Source organism: Papio anubis, chromosome 2, assembly GCF_008728515.1.
Source record: "Papio anubis isolate 15944 chromosome 2, Panubis1.0, whole genome shotgun sequence".
NCBI classification, from domain to species: Eukaryota; Metazoa; Chordata; class Mammalia; order Primates; family Cercopithecidae; genus Papio; species Papio anubis.
Window position 1 is genome coordinate 60,420,546 of NC_044977.1, and position 23,363 is coordinate 60,443,908.

The 23,363-nt window shown below is 42.0% G+C and overlaps 1 protein-coding gene across 3 annotated transcripts in view; it reads left to right on the top strand.

Moving 5' to 3' along the window:
• Positions 1-21,513: 21,513 nt before the first annotated feature.
• SUMF1 (sulfatase modifying factor 1) overlaps positions 21,514-23,363 on the top strand; it is a 105,354-nt gene continuing 103,504 nt past the window's right edge. The window contains exon 1 of one of the 3 annotated variants that reach the window (XM_017955273.3): positions 21,514-21,829. In XM_017955273.3, coding sequence (XP_017810762.1) covers positions 21,560-21,829 — 270 coding nt within the window. In that variant the 5' untranslated portion in view covers positions 21,514-21,559. The remainder of the gene's footprint in view (positions 21,830-23,363) is intronic. The other 2 variants (XM_021933298.2, XM_003894161.4) reach the window with 2 other exon arrangements.

Here is a 23,363-nt window from a genome sequence, read left to right on the forward strand (position 1 = left end):
TTTTTGTTATCCTATCTCTGAAGTGTGGAAGAAACTGCTGGTCAGTCACCTTGTGAGTGGAGGGAACATGGACAAAATGTCAATAATTTAAAATTTGTAAGGCAGCATGATAACTACAAAATAATGCAAAAATTAAGGAGTTCCTAGTACTCTATGCTTTATGGAAGTAGCTGCTATACCATCTCTGATGATTGCTGCCAGTATTGTCTAGAATCACGTAAGCATGTAAAGAGAACTATTACTTTCTTATTCATTATTTTCCTGTAAAACATGCAGAGCCAGGGGTCTATTATTAACTACCCCATCTCCTGCCTCCCACCTGCAAGACTGTCATCCTAAATTGCTCTAGTAGACAAGCTAGATCTGGAGACTGGAAGAAATCTTGGGAAAGGCTTTTTTGTCTTATCTTAGTGTTTAAACTGAAATGAAATCTGCGTATCAAAGGAAAAACATAAAGCTCTTCCTTACAGAATAATTCAGCTAATACATGTAGGAGAAATAATAACATTAGAAAATCACCATTTTGCAGCTTCCAGTATAATGATTTATTTAGATAGGCCAGGCACAGTGCCTCAAGCTTATAATCCTAGCACTTCGAGAGGCCGAGGTGGGCAGATGACTTGAGCCCAGGAATTCAAGACCAGCCTGCATAACACGGCAAAACTCCGTCTCTACAAAAAATACAAAAATTAGGTGGTCATGGTGGCATGCACTTGTAGTCCCAGCTACTTGGGTGGCAGATGTGGGAGGATCACCTGAACCCAGGGATATAGAGGCTGCAGTGATCTGTGATTGTGCCACTGCACTCCAGCCTGGGCAACAGAGTGAGACCCTGTCTCAAAAAATAAATAAGTAAATAAATTAGGCAGATTATCAATAGATGCCAAACGTGGGGAAAATGTTGATGAGTATGTGGTCCTAAAAATCACTCTATACATCACACATGAATTCTGAAGTGAAAAATGGACGTTTACAGTAAAGAGATAATGGCAATCACCCACATGATTCACCCACGTAGCCATGTGATCAAATTTATTACCAGCAATATTGGGACAACTAGACACTATTTACATACGTATATGATTCTATAAGAAGTACACAACATCACATATGAAATGTTCTTGCCAAAAATATTCGTGAGGAAGCACTCAAACAAACTCAGAATGCAGGACATTCCACAAGACCATTGGCCTGTATTCTTCAGATAAATCAGTGTCATTTAAAAAAATATGGCAGGAGGATTATCTAGATGCAAATGTTTAAAGTGATGCATTTGGTAATTACGCTGATTGGATCATTATACTATGTATACATCCATTGAAACATCACATTTTACCCCATAAATATGGATGATTATGTGTCAATTACAAATTAAAAATTAAATTTAAAATAGAGACTGAAACAAACTTTACAACTAAATGCAACATGTGACCTTTGAATTTTGGATTAAAAGAAACATTAAAATGAATCTATAGAAGACTTTTTGAGCAACTGTAACAATTTGAATATTATAAAAATTGTAAATAATTTTATTAGGTGTGATGATAGCATTGTGGTTATGTATGAAAATGTCCTTGTCCTCAAGAGATGTATACTAAAGCATTTTGAAGTAAAATCTCATGGTATCTGAAACTCACTCTCCAAAAATGTGTGGTGGCATGCACCTGTAGTCCCAACTACTCTGGAGGCTGAGGCACAAGAATCCCTTGAACCCGGGAGACAGAGGTTGCAGTGAGCCGAGATCATGCCATTGCACTCCAGCCTGGGTGACAGAGCAAGACTCTGTCTCACAATAAATAAATAAATAAATAAATAAATAAATAAATAAATAAATAAAATGCATGCCCATTTAATCTAAAAAGTATATATTTTTATGTTTACACTTACCTATCTTATTCAAAAAATTATCTAAAATCTCGCCACATTCATAGAAATGTTGGTGCCCATTTTTGTGAGTTTTACAGTTATGCTGGAGAAATAATTATTTTTTACTTTTGAAAGTGATAGCCATGTTTCAACAAATGATTGAAAAATCTACTCTTGGCTTTTTGGGTAAAATGCAGAACAAGCTACTTACTATAACTAAGCAACTTTTGTGTCAGTCTCCAAGTTAGGAGTAATTGTATTTGTTGCAGTATTTCCTTCTTAGGGTCTTTTCAAATCAACCAGAAAAGCAAAAAGAATTATGCATAAGAAAAGGGAAATGGAAGGCCAGGCACAGTGGCTCATGCCAGCACTTTGGGAGGCCAAGGCAGGAGGATCATTTGAAGTTGGGAGTTCAAGACCAGCCTGGGCAACATGGCAAAACCCCATCTCTACTAAAAATACAAAAATTAGCTAGGTGAGGTGGCACATGCCTGTAGTCTCAGCTACTTAGGAGACTGAGACAGGAGAATCTTGGAACCCGGGAGGCAAAGGCTGCAGTGAGCCGAGACCGCACCACTGCACTCCAGCCTGGGCGACAAGAGCGAGACTCCATCTCCAAAAAGGAAGTGGAAAACTTGAGTATTGCAGGCTTCATCTTTCCCTTCTCCTGTGAAAGTTTTTTAATGATCAACAGACTTAGTTACTAAACTGGGCAGTGAATTCCACTATGTAATTCAGTTACCAGTGAAGTGAACTTACAGCTTTTTTCACTTGCCATGCTCTATCAGTGTAGACTCATGCAAATTCACTGCTTTCTTTTGCTTCCGCTTAATTTTATTTCGCGATTTTTAAGTAATATTTCCCCCTCTAACTTTAGCTTTAGGATATAGGTAACCTGTGTGATGAGTTCAACCCAGAGAGAGAATTTGAGTCAATCCTTTATGAAACAGATCATTTAGGTAGGGTCAGCCCAGGGAAGTGGGATTGGAGTGGTGAGGAATAGGGTAGGGGGAGTTATTAAGAACATTTTGTTGGTTGAATGTCTGTCATTATTAAACTGATATTGAATGGGTACTTACCTACCCTACAGGGTGCTACACTAGGCACTAAAAAGACTGAACAGAATGCAAAATACTTTTGCTCTCTGCCTTTTTCTTGATCACTACCTTTCCTACAGATGAATTTCATACATAGTGCTTAGAGGATGACAAATAAGACTGGCTGCTTTTTTATCAGCGGTTATTGCCATCAGCTGGTCTTTCATGCCATTTCCCTCCTTGTTTCTTCTTTCAAGTAATAGTTTGCAGACCTAGTAGTTGTGACCTAGGAAACAGCTAGGTGCTGTGGTCCTCTGATCTTCCTTGGTTTCTTCACCACTATCCAGGCACCTGTCTATTCACACTGGAATATTTCTCCATTATAGGTCATATTATCAAGATGATTCTTTGTCACTGAAACATATATGTTGAATATAATATAGCGCATGAATGAGGGAAATAGCTTCTTCTAAGTAGTTTCTTTGCTCAACTCTCCTCCAAACAAGCCCTTTTATTTCAATTTTTAACTGTGTTACTGCTTAGAAGGAAGAAGGGGAGGAGGAGGAGGAGGAAACAGAAAGTGCATCGATTTAATTTAAAAGTAGTCTAAGTCTTACTCAATACCTGAAATACCTTAAGAAACAGAAGAAGGCCATGGCTCATGCCTGTAATCCCACTTTGGGAGGCCGAGGTGGGCAGATCACTTGAGGTCAGGAATTCGAGACCAACCTGGCCAACATGGCGAAACCCCATCTCTACTAAAAATACATTTAAAAAAATTTCGCTGGGTGTGGTGGCACACACCCAGGAGGCTGAAGCAGGAGAATCACTTGAACTTAGGAGGCAGAGGTTGCAGTGAGCCGAGATCATGCCACTGCACTCCAGCCTGGGCAACAGAGTGAGAGTCTATCCAAATAAAAGGAAAGGGGAGGGGAAGGGAGGGGAGGAGAAGGATTGTCTATCTTAAAGCAAATTAACCATTCTGTAAAGATCAGTGTTTATTAGAAAAAAAAATAAACAACAAATAGTACTCTTATAATCAAAAATAAATAAGGGTGGTGGCTCACGCCTGTAATTCTGCACTTTGGGAGGCCGCGGTGGGCAGATCACCTGAAGTCAGAAGTGCAAGACTAGCCTGGCCAACATGCCAAAACCCCTTCTCTACTAAAAATACAAAGAATTAGCCGGGCGTGGTAGCAGGCACCTGTAATCACAGCTACTCAGGAAGCTGAGACAGGAGAATCGCTTAGACCCAGGAGGCGGAGGTTGCAGTGAGCCAAGATCACGCCATTGCATTCCAGCCTGGGCAACAGAGCGAGACTCCATCTCAATAAATAAATAAATATATTTAAAAGAAAAAGATTTTTATTTCCAAAAGAATCTCACTCATAGGCAGATCAAGACTTTTCTTTCTAAGTTTCTGAATATACTCTTTTGTACCTGAATGAGGAAACATTGTTATAAGGCTCAATAAAAAAAATTCCATGTGGTAATATGTAAATAGATTTGGTCTTTCCAAAAAAGGATTCAGTCCCAGCACTTTGGGAGACCAAGATGAGCTTGAGCCCAGGAATTCAAGACCAACCTAGGCAACATAATGAGACTCTTTCTACAAAATACAAAATAAAAACATTAGCCCAGTGTGGTGGCACAAACCTGTAGAACCATCTACTTGGGAGGTTGAGGCTGCAGTGAGCCATGATTATGCCACTGCACTAGCCTGGTCAGAAGAACATGATTTTGTTCCAAAAAAACAAGGGGGGTGGGATTTGTTAATCATTTTTAACTTGTGTATTATTGAACACTCATTTGGCCTTCAGAAAAAGCAAAATGGTCCTGGTACAGTTGCTCATGCCTGTAATCCCAGCACTTTGGGAAGCCGAGGTGGGCCGACCACTTGAGATCAGGAGTTTGAGACTAGCCTGGCCAACGTGGTGAAACCCTGTCTCTACTGAAAATACAAAAATTAGCCAGGCGTGGTGGCAGGCGCCTGTAATCCCAGCCATTCGGGAGGCTGAGGCAAGAATCGCTTGAGACTGGGAAGCGGAGGTTGTAGTGAGCTGAGATAGGGCCACTGCACTCCAGCCTGGGTGACAGAGTGAGAGTCCATCTCAAAAAAAAAAAAAAAAAAAGGAGTTTAAGTCCATCTGGTTTTGGAAATTTTCACTTGGTTAGAGAAGTAGGGTGAGAAGTTGCTATTATTAGGTTGGTACAAAAATAATTGCAGATTTTACTTTCAATGGGAAAAACACAATTACTTTTTCACCAACCTAAAAAAATAGAAAATCTTTGTATTATGTTTGTTGTCCTTACTTTTTTTTTCTTAAAGGAAGAATGTGTACATTCTGACCCCAAATCAGTATTAGAAACTAGGTTCTCAGATTAAATTGGCCTTTATTTCTCTTCCACTTAAATTATTTTCAGAGCATATCACAAGGGAAGAGGCACCAATGTTAAAAAGAAAAGGGAAAAAAAGACTTCTTATAATGTTAACCTATTTTAGAATGATGTTTTGAAGCAACAGAGTGGCACTTGGTAACATATTAATCCATACCACAAGGTAAAGGAAAAGGAAAAACACTTCTCATGTGTTTCATGTAATAACTCTTAATAAGTAAACTGATTAATTGTGATATTAAATTATGAGTCGTATTTTGTGTCACTGTCTCACTTAAAATGCAATAGAGGTTGGGTGAGGTGGCTTAAGCCTGTAATCCCAGCAATTTGGGAGGCTGAGGCGAGTGGATCACTTGAGGCCAGGAGTTCGAGACCAGACTGGCCAACATGGTGAAACCTTGTCTCCACTGAAAACACAAAAAATTAGCCAGTCGTGGTGGTGGGTGCCTGTAATCCCAGCTACTCAGGAGACTGAGGCAGGAGAATTGCTTGAACCTGGGAGGCTGAGGTTGCAGTGAGCTGAGATCACACCACTGCACTTCAGCCTGGGAGAAGAGCACGACCCTGTCAAAAAAAAAAAAAAAAAAAAAAAAAAGCAATAGAAACAGAAAAATTCTTGGTGAAATAGAGAAACAGTTGAGTTTGTCTTAAAGGTCTATTTTGGGTGAAAGAAATCATGGACCTCTATCATTATTCCATAAGGAAGAAGCCTATTCAGGAAGTGTAGAAGACTTTTTGCCGTAGGATGATATACTCTTCTAGAGAAGTATATTTAGCAAATATTGGCTTACATAAAGCATACAATAATAAAGAGATTTGGGTAGAATTTAGAATGCACATGTGGATTTCAGGATAATTTTCAACACTATGCCTTTTTATTTTGTTGGTTCTTGGGCTCCTACCACAATGCCTGGCACATAGTGGATACTTTATATATGTATTTATTGTATAGATATGTGTAATCAACATATTTATGGGTCTCTAAAGTGATAATGAAGATCCTTAAAATATTATAAACAAACTAGGTGACCCTGGTTATTTAATATTCAATTATATATACTAAGCAAAATTCATTCACTTACAAATTTTAATTAAGTTAAGATACAGCCAATTGGGCACAGTGGCTCATGCCTGTAATCCCAGCACTTTGGGAGTCTGAGGCAGACTGCTTGAGCCTAGGAGTTCAAGACCAGCCTGGATAACATGGTGAAATACCATCTCTACAAAAAATGCAAAACTTAGCCAGGCACAGTGGCACATGCCTATAGTCCCAGCTACTGGGGAGGCTGAGGTAGGAGGATGGCTTGAACCTGGAAGGTCAAGGCTGCAGTGAGCCATGATTGCACAACTGCACTCCAGTCTGGGTGACAGAGCAAGACCCTGTCTCAAAAAAAAAAGAAAAAAAAGATACAGCCAATACTGACTAGTAAGCTATCTGTATCCTAGACAGGCCAGACTTCAAGAAGCTTAACATACCCATAAGTACAGTAGACTCAAAGTGCCTAGATTTTCCCACTCCTAGTTATCTGTCTACCCAAGAGAAATGAAAACATACATCCGCACAAAAGCTTGTACACAAATGTTCATAGTAGCATTATTCGTAATAGGTAAAAAGTGGAAAGAAATATCCATCAACTAATAAACAAAACATGGACTATCCATACAATGGTATATTATTCAACTATGAAAAGTGAACTACAGATATATGCTATACAACATCAATGAACTTTGAAAATATTATAAGTGGGGGTCAGGCACGGTGGATCACTCTTGTAATCCCAGCACTTTGGGAGGCTGAGGCGGGTGGATCACCTGAGCTCAGGAGTTCGAGACCAGCCTGGTCAACATCTCTACTAAAAATACAAAAAGTAGCTGGGTGTAGTGGCAGGCACCTGCAGTCCCAGCTACTTGGGAGACTGAGGCAGGAGAATTGCTTGAACCCGGGAGGCGGAGGTTGCAGTGAGCAGAGATCACACCATTACATTCCAGCCTGGGGAACAAGAACGAGATTTCATCCCCCCCCCAAAAAAAAGAAAATATTATGCTAAGTGAAAGAAGCCAGTCACAAAAGGTCATTTATTCTATGACTCCATTTATATGAAATGTCCAGAATAGACATATAGAGACAAAGCAGATTAGTGGTTGCCTAGGGCTGGTTGGTGGAGGGGGTACTGGGAGGAAATGAGGCAAATTGCTAAACGGGATAGGATTTCTTGTTGAGGTGATGAAATTGTTCTGAAATGGATTGTGATGATGATTGTAAAGTCTGTAATTATCAAAAAAATCATTGAATTGTATACTTTAAATGGGCAACTTGTATAGCATGTTAATTTTTCTTTTTTCAGACAGGGTCTCACTCATTTCCCCAGGCTGGAGTAAGGTGGCATGATCACAATTCACTGTAGCCTCAACCTCCCCGGCCCATGTGATCAACCAGCCTCGGCCCCCAACTCAGTAGCTGGGACTACAGGTGTACACCACCACTCCTGGCTGATATTTTAATTGTAGCCTAGGCTCATCTGGAACTTCTGGAATTAAGCCATTCTCCTGCCACAGCCTCCCAAAGTGCTATAATTACAGGCATAAGCCACCACACTCAGCCCAGTTATTTATCAATGAAGTAGTTACCAAAAAACAAAAAAGTTGAATCCGAATCCTGGGATTTGCCATTTACTAGTTTAGGTAAATTACTTATGTGAAATGGGACCAATATAGTTTCTACCTCACTGGATTGTTGCTATAAAGAGAAAATCCTGGTAAAAAGCCTCTAACTTAAAAAGCAAAAATAAGTAGTAGCTATTATTATTATTATTATTATTATTATTGACAGAGTCTGGTTGTATTGCCCAGGCTGGAGTACACTGGCACAATCTCGGCTCACTGCAGCCTCTGCCTCCTGGACTCAAGTGATCCTCTTGCCTCAGCGTTCTGAGTAGCTGGGACTACAGGTGCATGCCACCACGCTCAGCTAATTTAAAATTTTTTTTTGTACAGATGAGGTCTCACTATATTGGCCTGGCTGGTCTAGAACTCCTGGACTCATCAGGCTATTATTAATTAATTGTTAAAGGACATTGGTCCATTCACAGACCACCCTGCTTTATTTTGTACCATTCAGGATGCATCTCAGGTCCCATGCCTGACAACCTGCAGCACTGCTTTATGTAAAATGTGCCCTGGGTCAATCAAATTCCTGCTCTTTAGATTTAAGTGGTGAAACAGAGACTAGGGCAAATGACTGTAAGGCCTGAATTTTCGGTCATAGGGGTTGGGTGAGCAACAGGCAAATTGTCATGATGAGGGAGCAGAAGTAACCATGAACTGTGAAAGATAGGTAGGTAGTGAGAGGAGAACACAGACGCCATGGAGAAGGAGAAATTCTGTGAGTGATGTCCGGGTGGACAGTCCCGAAAATTGTCGGAATTCCTGGTAATTTACAGATCCAACCCCAAGCCATTTGGAGCGTTGCAATATGCCACCACCATTGCGTGAGGTGCCACCACCAGACTGCAGAGGTTCAAGACCCACATTCAAACCACAGTTTACCATACCACCTACTAGACTTCTGACTTGGGCAAGTCATTTAAACTCTCTGAGCCTCACTCCCCTCCTCTGTCCACCTGGCATCATGATAGAACTTCCTTCACAGGATTGTTGAAAGAACCACATGAAATCTAAGTGCTCAGCACATAGTAAGTACCAATAAATGAGAACTATTATTAATTAATACTACAGTCTATTTTTATTAATGTGTCTTTACTCCTTGCAAGCAAAGATACTTAATTAAATAGCTGGTTATACAAAGTTATTCACAATGTGAAGTCTTTGGTTGAAAACTGATTTTTATAAAAGGATACTTGGTAATGAAAATTTTAGAAATGTTAGTGATCTACTCAATCCCTTCTTGTACTGGTAAGGAACTGACACCTAAAGATCCTTCCAGATCACACAACCAAACAGACTATGCCGGGATGAGAGGCTGAGCTTCCTGACCCCAGGCTTGAGTTCAGTCTGTTGACTCTCAGATTACTGGGATTTCAACTACTAAATAAATTTAGCAAACTTTTCTACCTATTCTCTTTACCAATTATTCATTCATTCATTTTTTGAGACACACCCAGGCTGGAGTGCAGTGGCACAATCTCGGCTCACTGTAACCTCCACCTCCCGAGTTCAAGGATTCTCATGCCTCAGCCTCCAGAGTAGCTGGGAATACAGGCATGTGCCACCACAGCTGGCTAATTTTTGTATTTTGTAAATTTTATATTTTTAGTAGAGATGGGCTTTTACCACGTTGGCCAGGCTGGTCGCAAACTCCTGACCTCAGGTGATCCACCTGCCTTGGTCTCCCAAAGTGCTGAGATTATAGGTGGGAGCCACTGTGCCCAGCCTAGTTCTTTATTTAAATTTTTTTTTTTTTTAAACATCGGCATGATTAAAGTCCTAATGCTACTTACTGTATTATATACATGTTATGTTATAATAAATTCACTGTTTATTACAGCAGTTTTATTCCACTGGGTTATTGTCCATTGATATGCCCAACTGTCACCAGGAAAGAAACACTTTTCCATGGGGGAAATCACAAGACTGTCCTAGTTTCCCAGTGACCTATCCTGTTCTGCTGCTGCTGTGACCCAGAGAATGAATTCCTCATAGCGGAAGGAAAATGGGGTCCTTCCACGGGTGGCTTTTTCTTTTTTCACATATTGATACCAATTATCCCAGAACAAGGAGGAGAAAAAACCAAAGTTCTTACTTTCTTGTCAGATTTCCCACAGGAAAGAGCATGGCATAGTTCCTTTTTCTTCTCTGAAATTATTTCCAAATTAGTTTGCTCCTGGCCCAGTTTACGTCTATTCATTTCTGTAGCCATTGCATCACACCCAAATAAGTTTCCTCTTTCTATTGTTGGACAAATTTTCACAAAATATTTGAAAATTGTCTGCTTCCTCTTCATTCTGTTCTGTGGGTAAAGCATTATATTCAGACTCTTTCCTCTGGGAGTCCTTTGAGTTACAAAGTTAAATGACATTCCATGGGCGGGAGACTTGGAGAAAGCTCTCACTGTTGGGAGGTGAGTGGTTTGTGAGTGGACATTTATCATCTCTGTTGGCTTATCCATGGGTGTGCCTCTGGTGCCTTGTATGCTACTTAGGAACTTGTCATTAATTATAATAATGGTAACATATTATAATAGAAACTATTAAGGTCTTACTATGTGCTAAGTCCTTCACATAGATCATCATATTTAATCCTCATCACAATCCTAGGAGGCGGGTTTTATTTACTCTATTTGATAGATTAAGAAAATTAAGAATTCCAAAATGTAAGTAAGCCATCCAAGATCATTCAACCTGGAAGCAGCAAGGATGGCCTGAATCCTAAACTCTTATCCACTATTCCCATGGTGCTCAAATGGTGGTCCTCAGACCAGCAGCATCAGCACTACCTGGGAAACGGACAGAAATGCAAATTCTTGGACTGGGCAGTGGCTCATACCTGTAATCCCAGCTCTTTGGGAGGTCAAGGCAGGAGGACTGCTTGAGGCCAGGAGTTCAAGACCAGCCCGGGCAACAGAGTGAGACTCTCCATCTCTGTAAAAAAATTTAAAAAATTAGTTGTGCATAAGGCTGCACAGTGAGCTATGTTGTGTCACTGTACTTTAACCTCTGTGACAAAGTGAGACTCTGTCTAAAAAAAAAAGAAAAAAGCAAATTCTCAACCTGCACCTCAAATCTACTGAATTAGAAATTCCCAGGGTGGGGACCAGCAATCTATGTTCCAACCAGCACTCCACGTGATTGATGGATGCTGAAGTTAGAGAATTAATTGCACCTTGCTATGCTTTACATGCACAAAGACATCACACATATAACCAGAGAACTACAAAGATTGTCTGGGAAATGACTCCAAAAACTTTGGGTTGTTGGCCAGGAACTTGCTGGGAACTGAGGTTTCCTATCTCTCAGTGGGAGGACTGAGACCCCCATGGTGTTTCAGAGACTCCCCCGGCATCTCCAAGTCAGGGAAGTTAGCATTTTTCAAAATTCCCATTAATGCTGACATCTGAACTCAGACTATCTGTGCCTGAGCCCCAAATGGTTATCACCACCTCTACCCTATGCAAGACCACTCTCCCACTTTCCTGGCAAAAAATGGAGAGTGGTGAGAGGTTGAGGGGCAGAGTCCCTCCTCTGGTCACAGTCCCACTGTGGTCCAGCTGTGTCATAGCCAAAGCACATTGTCTGACTCGCCAAAGGATGCCAAGAGGATGGAGGACACACATCTGTTGACCCTTTTGCCTCTGAGTTCCAGCCTGCACCTAGTGATGATGGTGGAACTGAAATATTTGGATTAGTTTCCCCTTGTTGCCATTACAAATGATCACAAACTTAGTTGCTTAAACAATACAGATTTATTATCTTACAGTTTCATAGGTCAGAAGTCCGATCTGAGGCTCATTACGCTAAAATCAAAGTGTTACCAGGGTTGTGTTCCTTTCTGGGGGCTGTAAAGGAAAATGTTCCTTTGCCTTGCCCAGCTTGTGACAGCCGCCCAATTCCTTGGCTCTTGGCTTCCTTCCTCCATGTGCAAAACCAACAATGTTGCATGTTTCTGAGCATTGTTCCATGCTTTCTGACCACAATGTTGCATCTTGCTGACCACAGCCAGGAGGGATTCTCCTGCTTATAAGGACGCTTGTGATGACATTGAGACCTTCAGGATAATCCAGGTTATCTCCCTATCTCAAGGACCTTAACTGAATCATATCTGCAAAGTCCTTTTTATCATGTAAGGTGGCATATTTACAGGTGAGATAAGAAAAAAAAGAGAAAATGAATTCATATATTATTTATCAATTAGAGGAATATATAAAGCCATTTTTCCTTTATTCCAAGACCATTTGCTAAAACATATATCTCTGCTTTAAAAACTTTTTTTTTTAGGGAAGAGGAAGTATTACCACATTATAGGCATTTGTAGCTCAAAAAAATACGTCTAGATTTCAGAAACCATAAACTGGGACAGAAATTTGTCTTATAAGCAAAATAATATGATAATAATTTCATCTAGTGTTTATTTTCCTTCTTATACCTGCCTGCTTGATTTCAATGGAGCGCTGTTATGAAGTAGGCAAGAAGAGGAAACTCAGGCTTACAGAAGCTTTGTGACTAAACCTAAAGTCCCCTAAATAAATTCCAGGACCCAAAGTCCAATCTTTGACTCTAACTCCAGGACTCTTTGTATTATAGTAGGCAAGACTGCTCCAAGTAGAGGTAAGTCTTCCTGGAAAGAAGTTACTTCCTCACTGATCCCCTAAGCTTTAATCACAGACCCCTGGGAAACCACAGAGTAATTACAAGGATTGAGAGTTCACTCATACGTTGAGCACTAGCTGAAGTCTGAAAAGGTGATGTATATTTGTACCTTCAAATATATACAGGTACTGCTGATGTGATTTAATGTGCAGTTTCCTTTGCTAATGCACGGCCTCACAGCAGCATCTTGACATTCCATCTTCTAAAAAAAAATGAACACGTAAAGTAAAACTGCTATTGAATGAACATCTGAAAAAAATACATATATACACACACAAACACATATATATCTCCTCTCTACAATTAAGCTCTCATTTGTGAAAAACTTGGGAATCATTTTTCTTCCTCATTTTATTTGACTTCAAACATTGTGATAGCTAGGCTCTAAAAGAGACTCATGACTGTGATTTCTGGTATTATTTCTTCCTCTCTCTTTCTGAAGGCACATAAAGCATCTTTCACTTGCTCTAAATTTCTTTTGGTGCCATTCTGGCTACTTCTCACCCTTCTCTCCAAACACCACTGTCCAGAAACATCAGGAAGATAAATGGTAAGTTTTCAGGAGAACAATTATAGGCTGTACTAGAGTAGTCCATCACAATGCCTCAATGCTGCTAGCATTGCTAAGAGAAAAGTGCCCCACCCAGCACAGGTAGTAAGGGGTAGAACTAGTGGCTTATTTTGTGAACACAGTAGTTTGCAAAATGTAAGGATTAGCATCATTTGGAGCTTGTCAGAAATGTGAATTCTTGAGTCCCACCCAAGACCTGCTGAATATGGTGGCATCCCCAGCAATCATTGCTTTAAGAAGGCCTCTAAGTGAGTCTGATGCAAGCTACAGATTTGCCTGACCCAATTGCAACTGATTGGGCCAGAAATAGCTACCTGACTCAAATGCAGCTAAACCATAGGCTTCCTATTGGTCCATGGTGTCTTATGGCGAGAGAAAGAGGAGCCAGGCAAACCAGGCTTCCCCTTTGTAGCAGGTGAATGGGGAAACAGTGATGCTGAATGAGGCTGTGCAGTAGCATTGAGGCCATGAAGGGTCATGAGCATGCTGGGAACAGGAACTGTGACTAAGCAGAAGCTGTGAAGCCAAAAACAACAATGACAAAAAGACAACGAGGAGAGGGTGAAGAAGGCAAGCCAACTGGAAGAGAAGAAATAAGTGTGCAGGGAAAAGCAGAACTTGGAGAGCCGGGGAGTGAACCAGGACAGCAGGAGAGTGAAGTTCAAGAAAGTCCACTGCTGAGCTCCCAGAGCTGCTGCAGCCTCTAAGCCTGGTTCTGTTTTTCACAGTGTGCCAGTGCCTTCTGAAACTAATCATTCTGTTGTCTGCAGCTTCTGTCCTCTGTATTCTTAAAATGTATCTTTTCTTTGCGTTTTCCTTAAGGAAGGCTTTCCCCATGCCCTCCACCCTCTACCCCAGTGCTTTCAAGGAGTGGGGAAAGTAAGACCAGAAGCATTCGAAAAAGAAAAGAGGGCCGGGTGCGGTGGCTCACGCCTGTAATCCCAGCACTTTGGGAGGCCGAGGCAGGTGGATTACAAGGTCAGGAGATCAAGACCATCCTGGTTAACACGGTGAAACCCCGTCTCTACTAAAAATACAAAAAATTAGCAGGGCCCGGTGGCAGGCACCTGTAGTCCCAGCCACTCAGGAGGCTGAGGCAGGAGAATGGAGTGAACCCGGCAGGCGGAGCTTGCAGTGAGCGGAAATCGCGCCACCGCACTCCAGTCTGGGCGACAGAGCGAGACTCCATCTCCAAAAAAAAAAAAAAAAAAAAAAAGGAAAAGAAAAGAGGAAATGAACAAACGAAAATGAAACATTCTCTGTACATAACTTTCTCTAAAGCGCGAACTAGTAAAACTAAAAAGCCTAAATTAACAGGCTTTCCAATCATGATTTCACCAATAAAGGGCTCTGAAGAGAGTCTAAAGAAAGAACCATATGGAACAATTTTTTTCTACCTCTAATTATTTGGACTTCTCTCTTTTACTCTCTAAGTATAGAGGAAGGTGTCCTTCAAAAAAAAAAAAACTACTTTGAAATGCTCAGTTTAGATATTAAATGGGTTGATAATAGAAATAATCATAACTAAAAACTCTTGAGCTATTCTTATGCACCAAGCAATGTGTAAGTATGTCACATGTTTAAGTTATTTAATGTCATTTTCACAAGGGCAAGAATTCTTTTCTGTCTTTTTTTTTTTTTTCACTGATGTATTCTCAGTGCCTGGAATAGTGCTTGGCTACTAGTTGACACTCAATAAACACTTGTTAAATGAATTAATGAGAATCTTCATACAATCCTTGAGTACTATTATATCCATCTTGCAGGCCCTCCTGACCATAAAAATGGAAAGCCACATTTCAAATGTCTATGTGAGCATAACACTGTCAGGCAGCAAGTTTCTACTTGGACCAAGACCATGAAGGTTTTTATTCATTTGATGATATATTCATTCATTCAGTAAATATTTACTTAGCACTTATACATACCAAGTGTTGTTCTAGCCATTGAGGTTACACTATTGAATCCTAAAGATGCTATAGCTGCCCCCATGGGGAGACAGAGGAATAAACGAAGTCATTTCAGGTAGTGACAAGTGCTATAAAGACAATAAAAGAGGTGAGGTAAAAGAGCAGAATGGGAAAGGGTTATTTTGCATTTGACAATCAGGGAAGGTTCCTCTGAGGAGATAAGGTTTGTGCTGAGACCTACATGACAAGAAACAGCCAGCTTTGAAAAAAGTAGGATATTGCAGGTAGAAAGAACAGCAAGTGCAAAGACCCTGAGATAGGGCTGTGCTTGATATGTTCCAGGAGCAGTAAGAAGGATACCATGACCAGAGCATGGTGAGTAAAGGACAGTTTCATGGAAGAGATCAGAAAGGAAGGCAGGGGCTAGATCATGGAGGACCTTCTTGGCCACGGTGTGGCAGCCTTATAGTATGGGCTGAGATTGCTCTCCAAGACAGACCCTGCCTCAAAGTGTACAGTCAACGGAGAGCCCACAGCAGAGCTCTTGTGGGATTCACCAGTGTTCCAACTGAGGCCATGCTTGCTTTCCCTGGGCAGCTCCAACAAATGATTGAACCTTGTGGGAAGAATAGGGCTCACCATTTGGCTCAATGCATACCTCCTCTAATAAGCAGCCTTTGCTCTGGACTTCTGGTTGACCCGGACTAGACTTTCTCAGTGCAGTACCAGACTCAGAGGCTTTTCCTCCTCCATGTTCCTTCCTGCCTCCCTCCTTCCACAGGTATCAGACTTGTATTCAGTTTGGAGGCTTTCCCTTCTGACTGCTTCCTATTCCCTCTCTCCTTGGGGTTTCACAGGTGCGACTTCTATGCCCCCTCACTGGCCCCAGTAAAATTTCTTGCATTTCTTTTTCTTTTTTTGTTATCTTTTTTCTTTTTCTTTTCCTTTTTTCTCCTTTTCTCTTTTTTTTTCATTTTTTCCTTTTTAATTTTTTTTTTTCTTTTCCTTTTTAGAGGTGAGGTCTTGCTGTTACCCAGGTTGGCTTTGAACTCCTGGGCTCAAGTGCAACTACAGGTGCACCACCATGCCTGGCTTTCTCTTGCATTTTAATGACATCTTGGCATCTCTTTTTAAGAGGAACCACACTGACACAATTGGTAGTGGGAATGGTCTGAGAAAGCAAGTGGTAAAGTGGAGTTTGGGGACTGGGTCACCCACTGCCTGCCTGGTGATAAGGATCCCATCTTGAGTAGGGTATGACTATTTTCGGGCACAAGGCCCAACTGCTAAAAATGTTGCTGGCAGTGACCCGGGAAAATGTCCAGGTGAAAAGGAATGCCTGCGCCAGCATGCTGAATCAGGAGTTTGAAAAGTGTACAGGAACACTGAATGAAAGGATAATGGAATTGGCTGGTTATTACCAAGCTGCACTGACCCTCCTACAAGGGATAATGAGAAACTGAGAGCATTTAATAAACAGCTGAGAACCAAGTGTGAGAGCCAGAGGGCCTCTTTGGTAGCTTGCAAAGAAGTCTTCTTCTGCTGTGCAAGAGCAGGCCCAGCCGAGCGGCAGGCTGATGATCTAACTGTCAGAACCCAGAGCTCTACACATGTTTGGATGCTCAGCCAAAGTAGTCTCCTATGCTAAAGTCAGGAATCTGGTTGGAAAAACATGGGGCCTGGACCCTGAAAAGTGGGGCAGCGACATCTAGATGGATGGCCCTGTGAAATGTGGCTCTGCAGACTCCTTTGGGATCCCGGAGGGAACTTGCAGAGGTAGCCTCCCTGTCGAGAACCAGTAGTTTCCACATGGGGAAAATACTGCATATACCAGAGCTTTTTTTTTTTTTTTTTTGAAAAAACAACAGCCTCCCAACCCCAAGAAAGTGCCTCCACATCCTCTTGTGGCTGCCGGGTTATAACCAGGGTCAAGTTTCAGTATAACCTGGCTGAGGGTAGGCTGGGCCTGATAAAGGAGAAGAGATTTTACTCTAAAGGAAGTGGAAGAATTAACTACGTCATGGAGAAATTGGATGCCTCATACATTGTTAGTGGGAATGTAAAATGGTGCAGCCACTTTGGAAAAGTCTGGCAATTCCTCAGAAGGTTAAACAAGGCCAGGAGTGGTGGCTCACACCTATAATTCCAGCACTTTGGAAGGCCAAGTCAGGAGGACCACTTGAGGCCAGGAGTTCAGGACCAGCCTGGGCAACATAGTGAGACCTCATCTTTACAAAAAAATAATAAACTGACCTGGGCGTGGTAGCAGCCTATGATCCCAGTTACTCTGGGGGCTGAGGTAGGAGGATTTCTCAAGCCCAGGAGGTTGAGGCTGCAGTGAGCTGTGATCATGTCACTGCATTCCTGCCTGGCAGCAGGGCAAGATCCTGTTTATTTGTTTTTTTTTTTAAAAAAAAAAAACAACAGCAGCAACAAAAAACCCCAAAAGGTTAGAGTTTCCATATGACCCAGCAATCCCACTTCTAGTATATATGAAGACAAATGAAAACATTTGCAAACAAAAACTTGTAAATGAATGTTCATATCAACATTATTCATCACACCCAAAAAGTGGAGCCAACTGTCCTTCACATGCGAAGTAGATAACATTTTGACCTGTGCCTTTCCTACTCCAAGAGCCTCAGGCAGCATCACTGTCTGAGGGCTCTCAGAATGCCTTATGCACAGGCATATATTCCTACACCACATGGCATCTGACCAGGGGACCCACTTCACAGTGAAGGAGGTGCAGGGGTAGGCCATGATCATGGAATCCAATGGTATTATCTCATACAATATGAACCCAAAGCAACTGGCCTCATAAAGGGTGAAAATGACTTACTGAAGGCACAGCTGAAATGCCAGCTTGGATGCAATTTCCTGCAAAGATGGGGCCATCTATAAGGATGCAGTATATGCACTCAATTAGAGATGTCAGACGTGTCCCCACGTAGGAAGAACATACAGGTTCAGGAACCAAGGGGTAGAAGTAGAAGTAGCCCCACTTACTATTACTCCTACTGACTCAGTGGGATTTTTTTTTCTCCCATCCCTGCGACTCTGAGCTCTGCAGAGTTGGAGGTCCTGATCCCCAATGGGATGCTCTCTTTCTGTGGATACAACAAGGATCTCATTGAACTACACGCCATGGCTACCATCAGGGCACTTTGCATTCCCCGTGTTCAGGAACCAGAAAGCAAGAGAAGCCTCTAACCTGGAAGGAAAATTGATACTGCTCAGCAGGAAGAGTGTCAGGTGTCTTCTCAAAACTGCAATGGCACCAACTTTCACAGTAAAAGCTTACCAGATCCTCCATAACCTGGCCCAGTGTTACCTTTCTGATCTCCTTTCTTTTTTTCTCTCCCGCTTGCTCACTCCACTGTAGCCATGCTGACCTCTTTGATGTTCAGTGAGCAGACAAGGTGCTTTCAGGACTGGGGTCTTTCATCCAGCTTCATGAGATAGAAGAAACAAGAAAGGCTACAAAATGCAGAAGGAGCTCAAACGAGAGATGGGGGGTGGGAGATATTTTATATAATTACACTAATTTATACAGAGCCAAGGACAGAGTTGGACTTTTTAACTCTTAATTTTTAGAACAAGCATCCTCACTGAGAGAAGGAAAATATTAGTGTGGAAAATATTGATGAGAGAAACCTCTCATCAGTGTTTCTCTCATCAATATTTTCCACATACTCATTGATTAGTGACTAAAAAGTTAGACTGAGACAAAAGAATGATTTTCCTGGAGAACGAACAAAGTTCCATCTTTGATAATGATTAGTAATAGCAAACTTATTTTTGAGATATGCTAAATGTCAGGCACCAAGGTAAGCCTTTTACATACTTTGTCTTATTTAATCCCTATGAAATCTCTAAGAAAAAGGAATTATTATTCCCATTGTGAAATTCCCTTTCCTACACATGAAGAAATAGAGGCTCAGAAAGGTGAAATAATTTGCCTAGGTCATACTTCATGTAGTGGCCAGCTTTAACCACAGCTCTTTCTGAGTCTAAGACCTATATTATTTTCTCCACGATTTGCTTCCCCTTAAGAGAAAGAGCTAATCATTACTTCATTCATGCATTCACTTATCCATAATTTAATAAATGTTCACACTGAGTGTTCATGTGCCAGGCTTGGCCTGATTTTGCTGATACAGTGGCAAATGAATAGGCAGGAGCCTTACCTTCATGGAGGTTATTGCCTAATGGTGTAGCTGGATCGTGAATCAAAGAAGTTCAGGTCTCTGAAGCGCAGCTGACACAGCATGTGCTGAGAATGACATTTGAAGTAGGCGAACAAAGATTACCGTTGACCTAGACCTTGACTATATATTATGCACAGTAAATACATACAACCTTGGTTAAGACATTGACTTTTTAGCTTCATCAATTTTGAAATGGGTATAGTAATAATACATTTCTTGCCAAGTGGTTGTAATCTCAAATGAGAAAATGTGTGAAAGGCCTTGGCAAACTGTAAAATAGTCAACAAGGAGAAAGGGTCTTTTCTTTCCTTTTCCTTTTTGAGACAGGGTCTCATTTTATCACCCAGGCTGGAGTGTAGTGGCACAATTATGGCTCATTGCAGCCTCCGCCTACCAGGCTCAAGTGATCCTCCTGCCTCAGCCTCCAAAGTAGCTGGGACCACAGGTTTGCATCACCATGGCCAGCTAATTTTCTTAATTTTTTGTAGAGACAAGGTCTTGCTATGTTGCCCAGGTTGGTCTCAAGCTCCTGGTCTCTAGTGATTCTCCTGCTTCGGCCTCCTAAATTGCTGGGATTACAGCCATGAGCCACAGTGACTGGCTGGTCTTTTCTTTATGCTAAAAAAATTCAAACAAATACTACATTAGAATAGTGCAATAAACACCCAGACACGTATCAACCAGCTATGACCAGTTATCAACTCATGGCCAATCATGCTTCATCTTTAGCCAGACCCTAATTACCCATATTTTTGGGAAGCAAATCTTTGACTGCCTATATTTTTATCCATGTATATACCTCAATGAGGGGATTATCTTAAAAAACATAGCCACAAATACCATTATTACTCCTAAAAGCATAAAAACAAAATTTACAGCAATTCCTTAATTTTATCAGATATCATAATTTGACTTAGTGGTCAAAAGTCCCTGATGATCTCAAAATTTTTGAAATCAGTAGATGTGAATTAGTATTTAGATAAGGTTCATATATTGCAGTTGGCTGCTATTTTTGTTTGTTTGTTTTCTTGAGACACCGTGTTAGCCAGGATGGTCTCAATCTCCTGATCTCGTGATCTGCCTGCCTCAGCCTCCCAAAGTGCTGGGATTACAGGCGTGAGCCACCACGCCCGGTCTGCTATGTTATTTTTTCATCTGTAAGTTTTTCCTTAATCTTCTTTTTGTTTTGTTTTTGCATTTTGTTCACTTACGAAACTGTAGAACAGTGGTTCTTAAACTTAAGTGTGCATTAGAATCATCTGGAGAGCTTGTGAACCCCGGGATTGCTGTGTCCAGTCCCCAGGGATTCTGATTCCGTATTGCATTTTTTTTTTTTTTTTGAGATAGAGTCTTGCTCTGTTGCCCAGGCTGTAGTGCAGTGGCCTGATCTGGGCTCACTGCAACCTCCGCCTCCCGGGTTCAAGCGATTCTCCTGCCTTGGCCTCCCAAGTATCTGGGACTACAGGTGTGCCCCACCATGCCTGGCTAATTTTTTGTATTTTTAGTAGAGATGGGGGTTTCACCATGTTAGCAAGGATGGTCTGATCTCCTGACCTCATGATCCGCCTGCCTCGGCCTCCCAAAGTGCTGGGATTGCAGGAGTGAGCCACCATGCCCCACCTCCATATTGCATTTCTAACACTTTCCTAGGTGATGCCAATACTGCACTCAGGAAGGACACTTTGAGAACCATTGTTTTGCATATCCCACAGTCTGGATTTCCTTATCCCTTGGTAAAGTATCCTTACACATGTTCATCTTCCTCTCTATTTCTTGTTAGGAGGAACTTATTTAATTGTCTGCAGTACAAGATAATGGTTAAAACTCAGGGTTTAAAGTTAGATTCCCTGCATTTAAATCTTGCTTTTGATATTTATGTCATGATGTTGGGCAAGTCACTTCACTGTTCTGTGAACACAATATTACAGGGTCTTTGTGAGGATGAAATGAGATTTTAAAAAGTGAAGTGCTTAGCATAGTACTCTGGCACTTAGCAAATGCCCAACAAATTTGATTGTCATTTTTCAACCAAGAAATCATAAAGGGGTGCACGGTCTGTGGAAGGCCTTGAGTTTTGTGTTTTGCTGCGTTTTGACGTCAGCACAGGCAAGCAGGAGCGCCAAAAAAGAACCTAATTAAAAGTGAAGAACAACTCTCCTGGCCACTTCGTGTCATCTCAAAATTCTGCCCCTTTAAGGAGGGCTCAGCCACGTGACCCACCGGGTCACATGGCTCGCGGGACAACATGGCTGCGCCCGCGCTAGGGCTGGTTTGTGGACGCTACCCTGAGTCGGGTCGCGTCCTCTTGCTGCTGCTGCTCTCGCTGCTGTGTGGAGCGGCAGGGAGCGAGGAGGCTGGGACCAGTGCGGTCGCGGGGTCCCTTGCGGGTTCTTGCGGCTGCGGCACGCCCCAGCGGCCTGGCGTCCATGGCAGTTCGGGAGCCGCTCACCGATACTCGCGGGAGGCTAACGCTCCGGGCTCCGTACCCGGAGAGCGGCCGCTCGCGCACTCAAAGGTGCTCCATCGATTCCTCCAAGGCGGGTGGGGGCTGCTGGGTTACTGGACCGGGTTGGAGTAGGCAAAGCAAGGGACTAGTAGGAAGGGAAGTAAAGGTTATAACCACACCCCAAATCGAGCACCTGCTGATCCCATATGAGGAGTTCTTCCTCTGTGCCTCACCGGAAGACTCCGTTTAATTGACCATTAGGGAGTTTGGTTTGAGGATTATTGTTACTTCTTTACCCCCTATTTCTTCCTCCCTCCAACCTATTCTCTTGATGAGGGTCTCAGAATTTTAAGTCAATCAAATTATGGTTTAAATCACCATTTCCTCTCTTATTAACGGAATAAATTAGGATCCTGGGTCTCAGTATCTTCAACAGGGTTGTATACTTACCTGTAGTCTCCTCGAGTACACTCTGCTTGAGGACAAGGGCTTGTATTGTTTAGCCTGCTATTCTTAGCACTTTAGCACATAGGAAGGACTAAGCAAACTGTAGTTGTTTTATTACTATTATTTATCTGTGTCTTGCTTAGCGCCTCTATGTGTTAGGTGCCAGGATATATAAATAACTTACTGACCGGGCGCGGTGGCTCACATGCCTGTAATCCCAGCACTTTGGGAGGCCGAGGCGGGCGGATCACGAGGTCAGGGGTTCGAGACCAGCCTGGCCAACATGATGAAACCCCATCTCTACTAAAAATACAAAAATTAGCTGGACGTGGTGGCGGGCGCCTGTCATCCCAGCTATTCGGGAGGCTGAGGCAGGATAATTGCTTGAACCTGGGAGGCAGAGGTTGCAGTGAGCCGAGATCGTGCCACTGCACTCCAGCCTGGGCGACAGAGCAAGACTCCGTCTCGGGAAAAAACAAAAAAACAAAAAACTATTACTTCATTCTGTCTGCCCGGTATTTTGCATGTTGGTGTGTTGTCGAAACAATTTATGGAACTAGAAGTCAGGTGTTCTGACTCTTAAACTAGTGCTCCTTCTTGTTTACTTAGCGGACCCTATCCTTTTCCCATTCCATTTTTCTTTTCTTTGGGTTAATCCTGACTAATATTTAGGGCTTAGGTGAGAGGTAACATCCGCAGCAGGTTTTACCTGACCGCCTCTCTTTCTCTCTCCTTCAGTATTTCCATATCCTGCCTCAGTAGTATGTGTTTACTCTGACATAACAATTATTAAAGATGTTTTTCTGCTGATGTCTCTCCCCAATTGGACTGTGAGGGTGATAGGGTCAGGACCATGATTTAGTCTCTCAGGTGTAGAGTGTAGGAGGTTGATACATGGGCTTCTCATTGTTTTTCCATCCTGTATAATTTTTGGTCTTTAATTTTTTTTCTGTTACCCCTTAGAGCATGCCCTGCAGCATTGTGTATCTTCTGTGTGTTGAAGACTCCTGATTACTGTTTTAGTGTGTATTGGCCATACTTGATTTTAATTCCTCTCTAACTTGCCGATAATTGATAATCAATCTCTCCCTCTTTCTTTCTTTCTTTTTTTTTTTCAGAAGGAGTCTCGCTGTGTTGCCAGGCTGGAGTGCAGTGG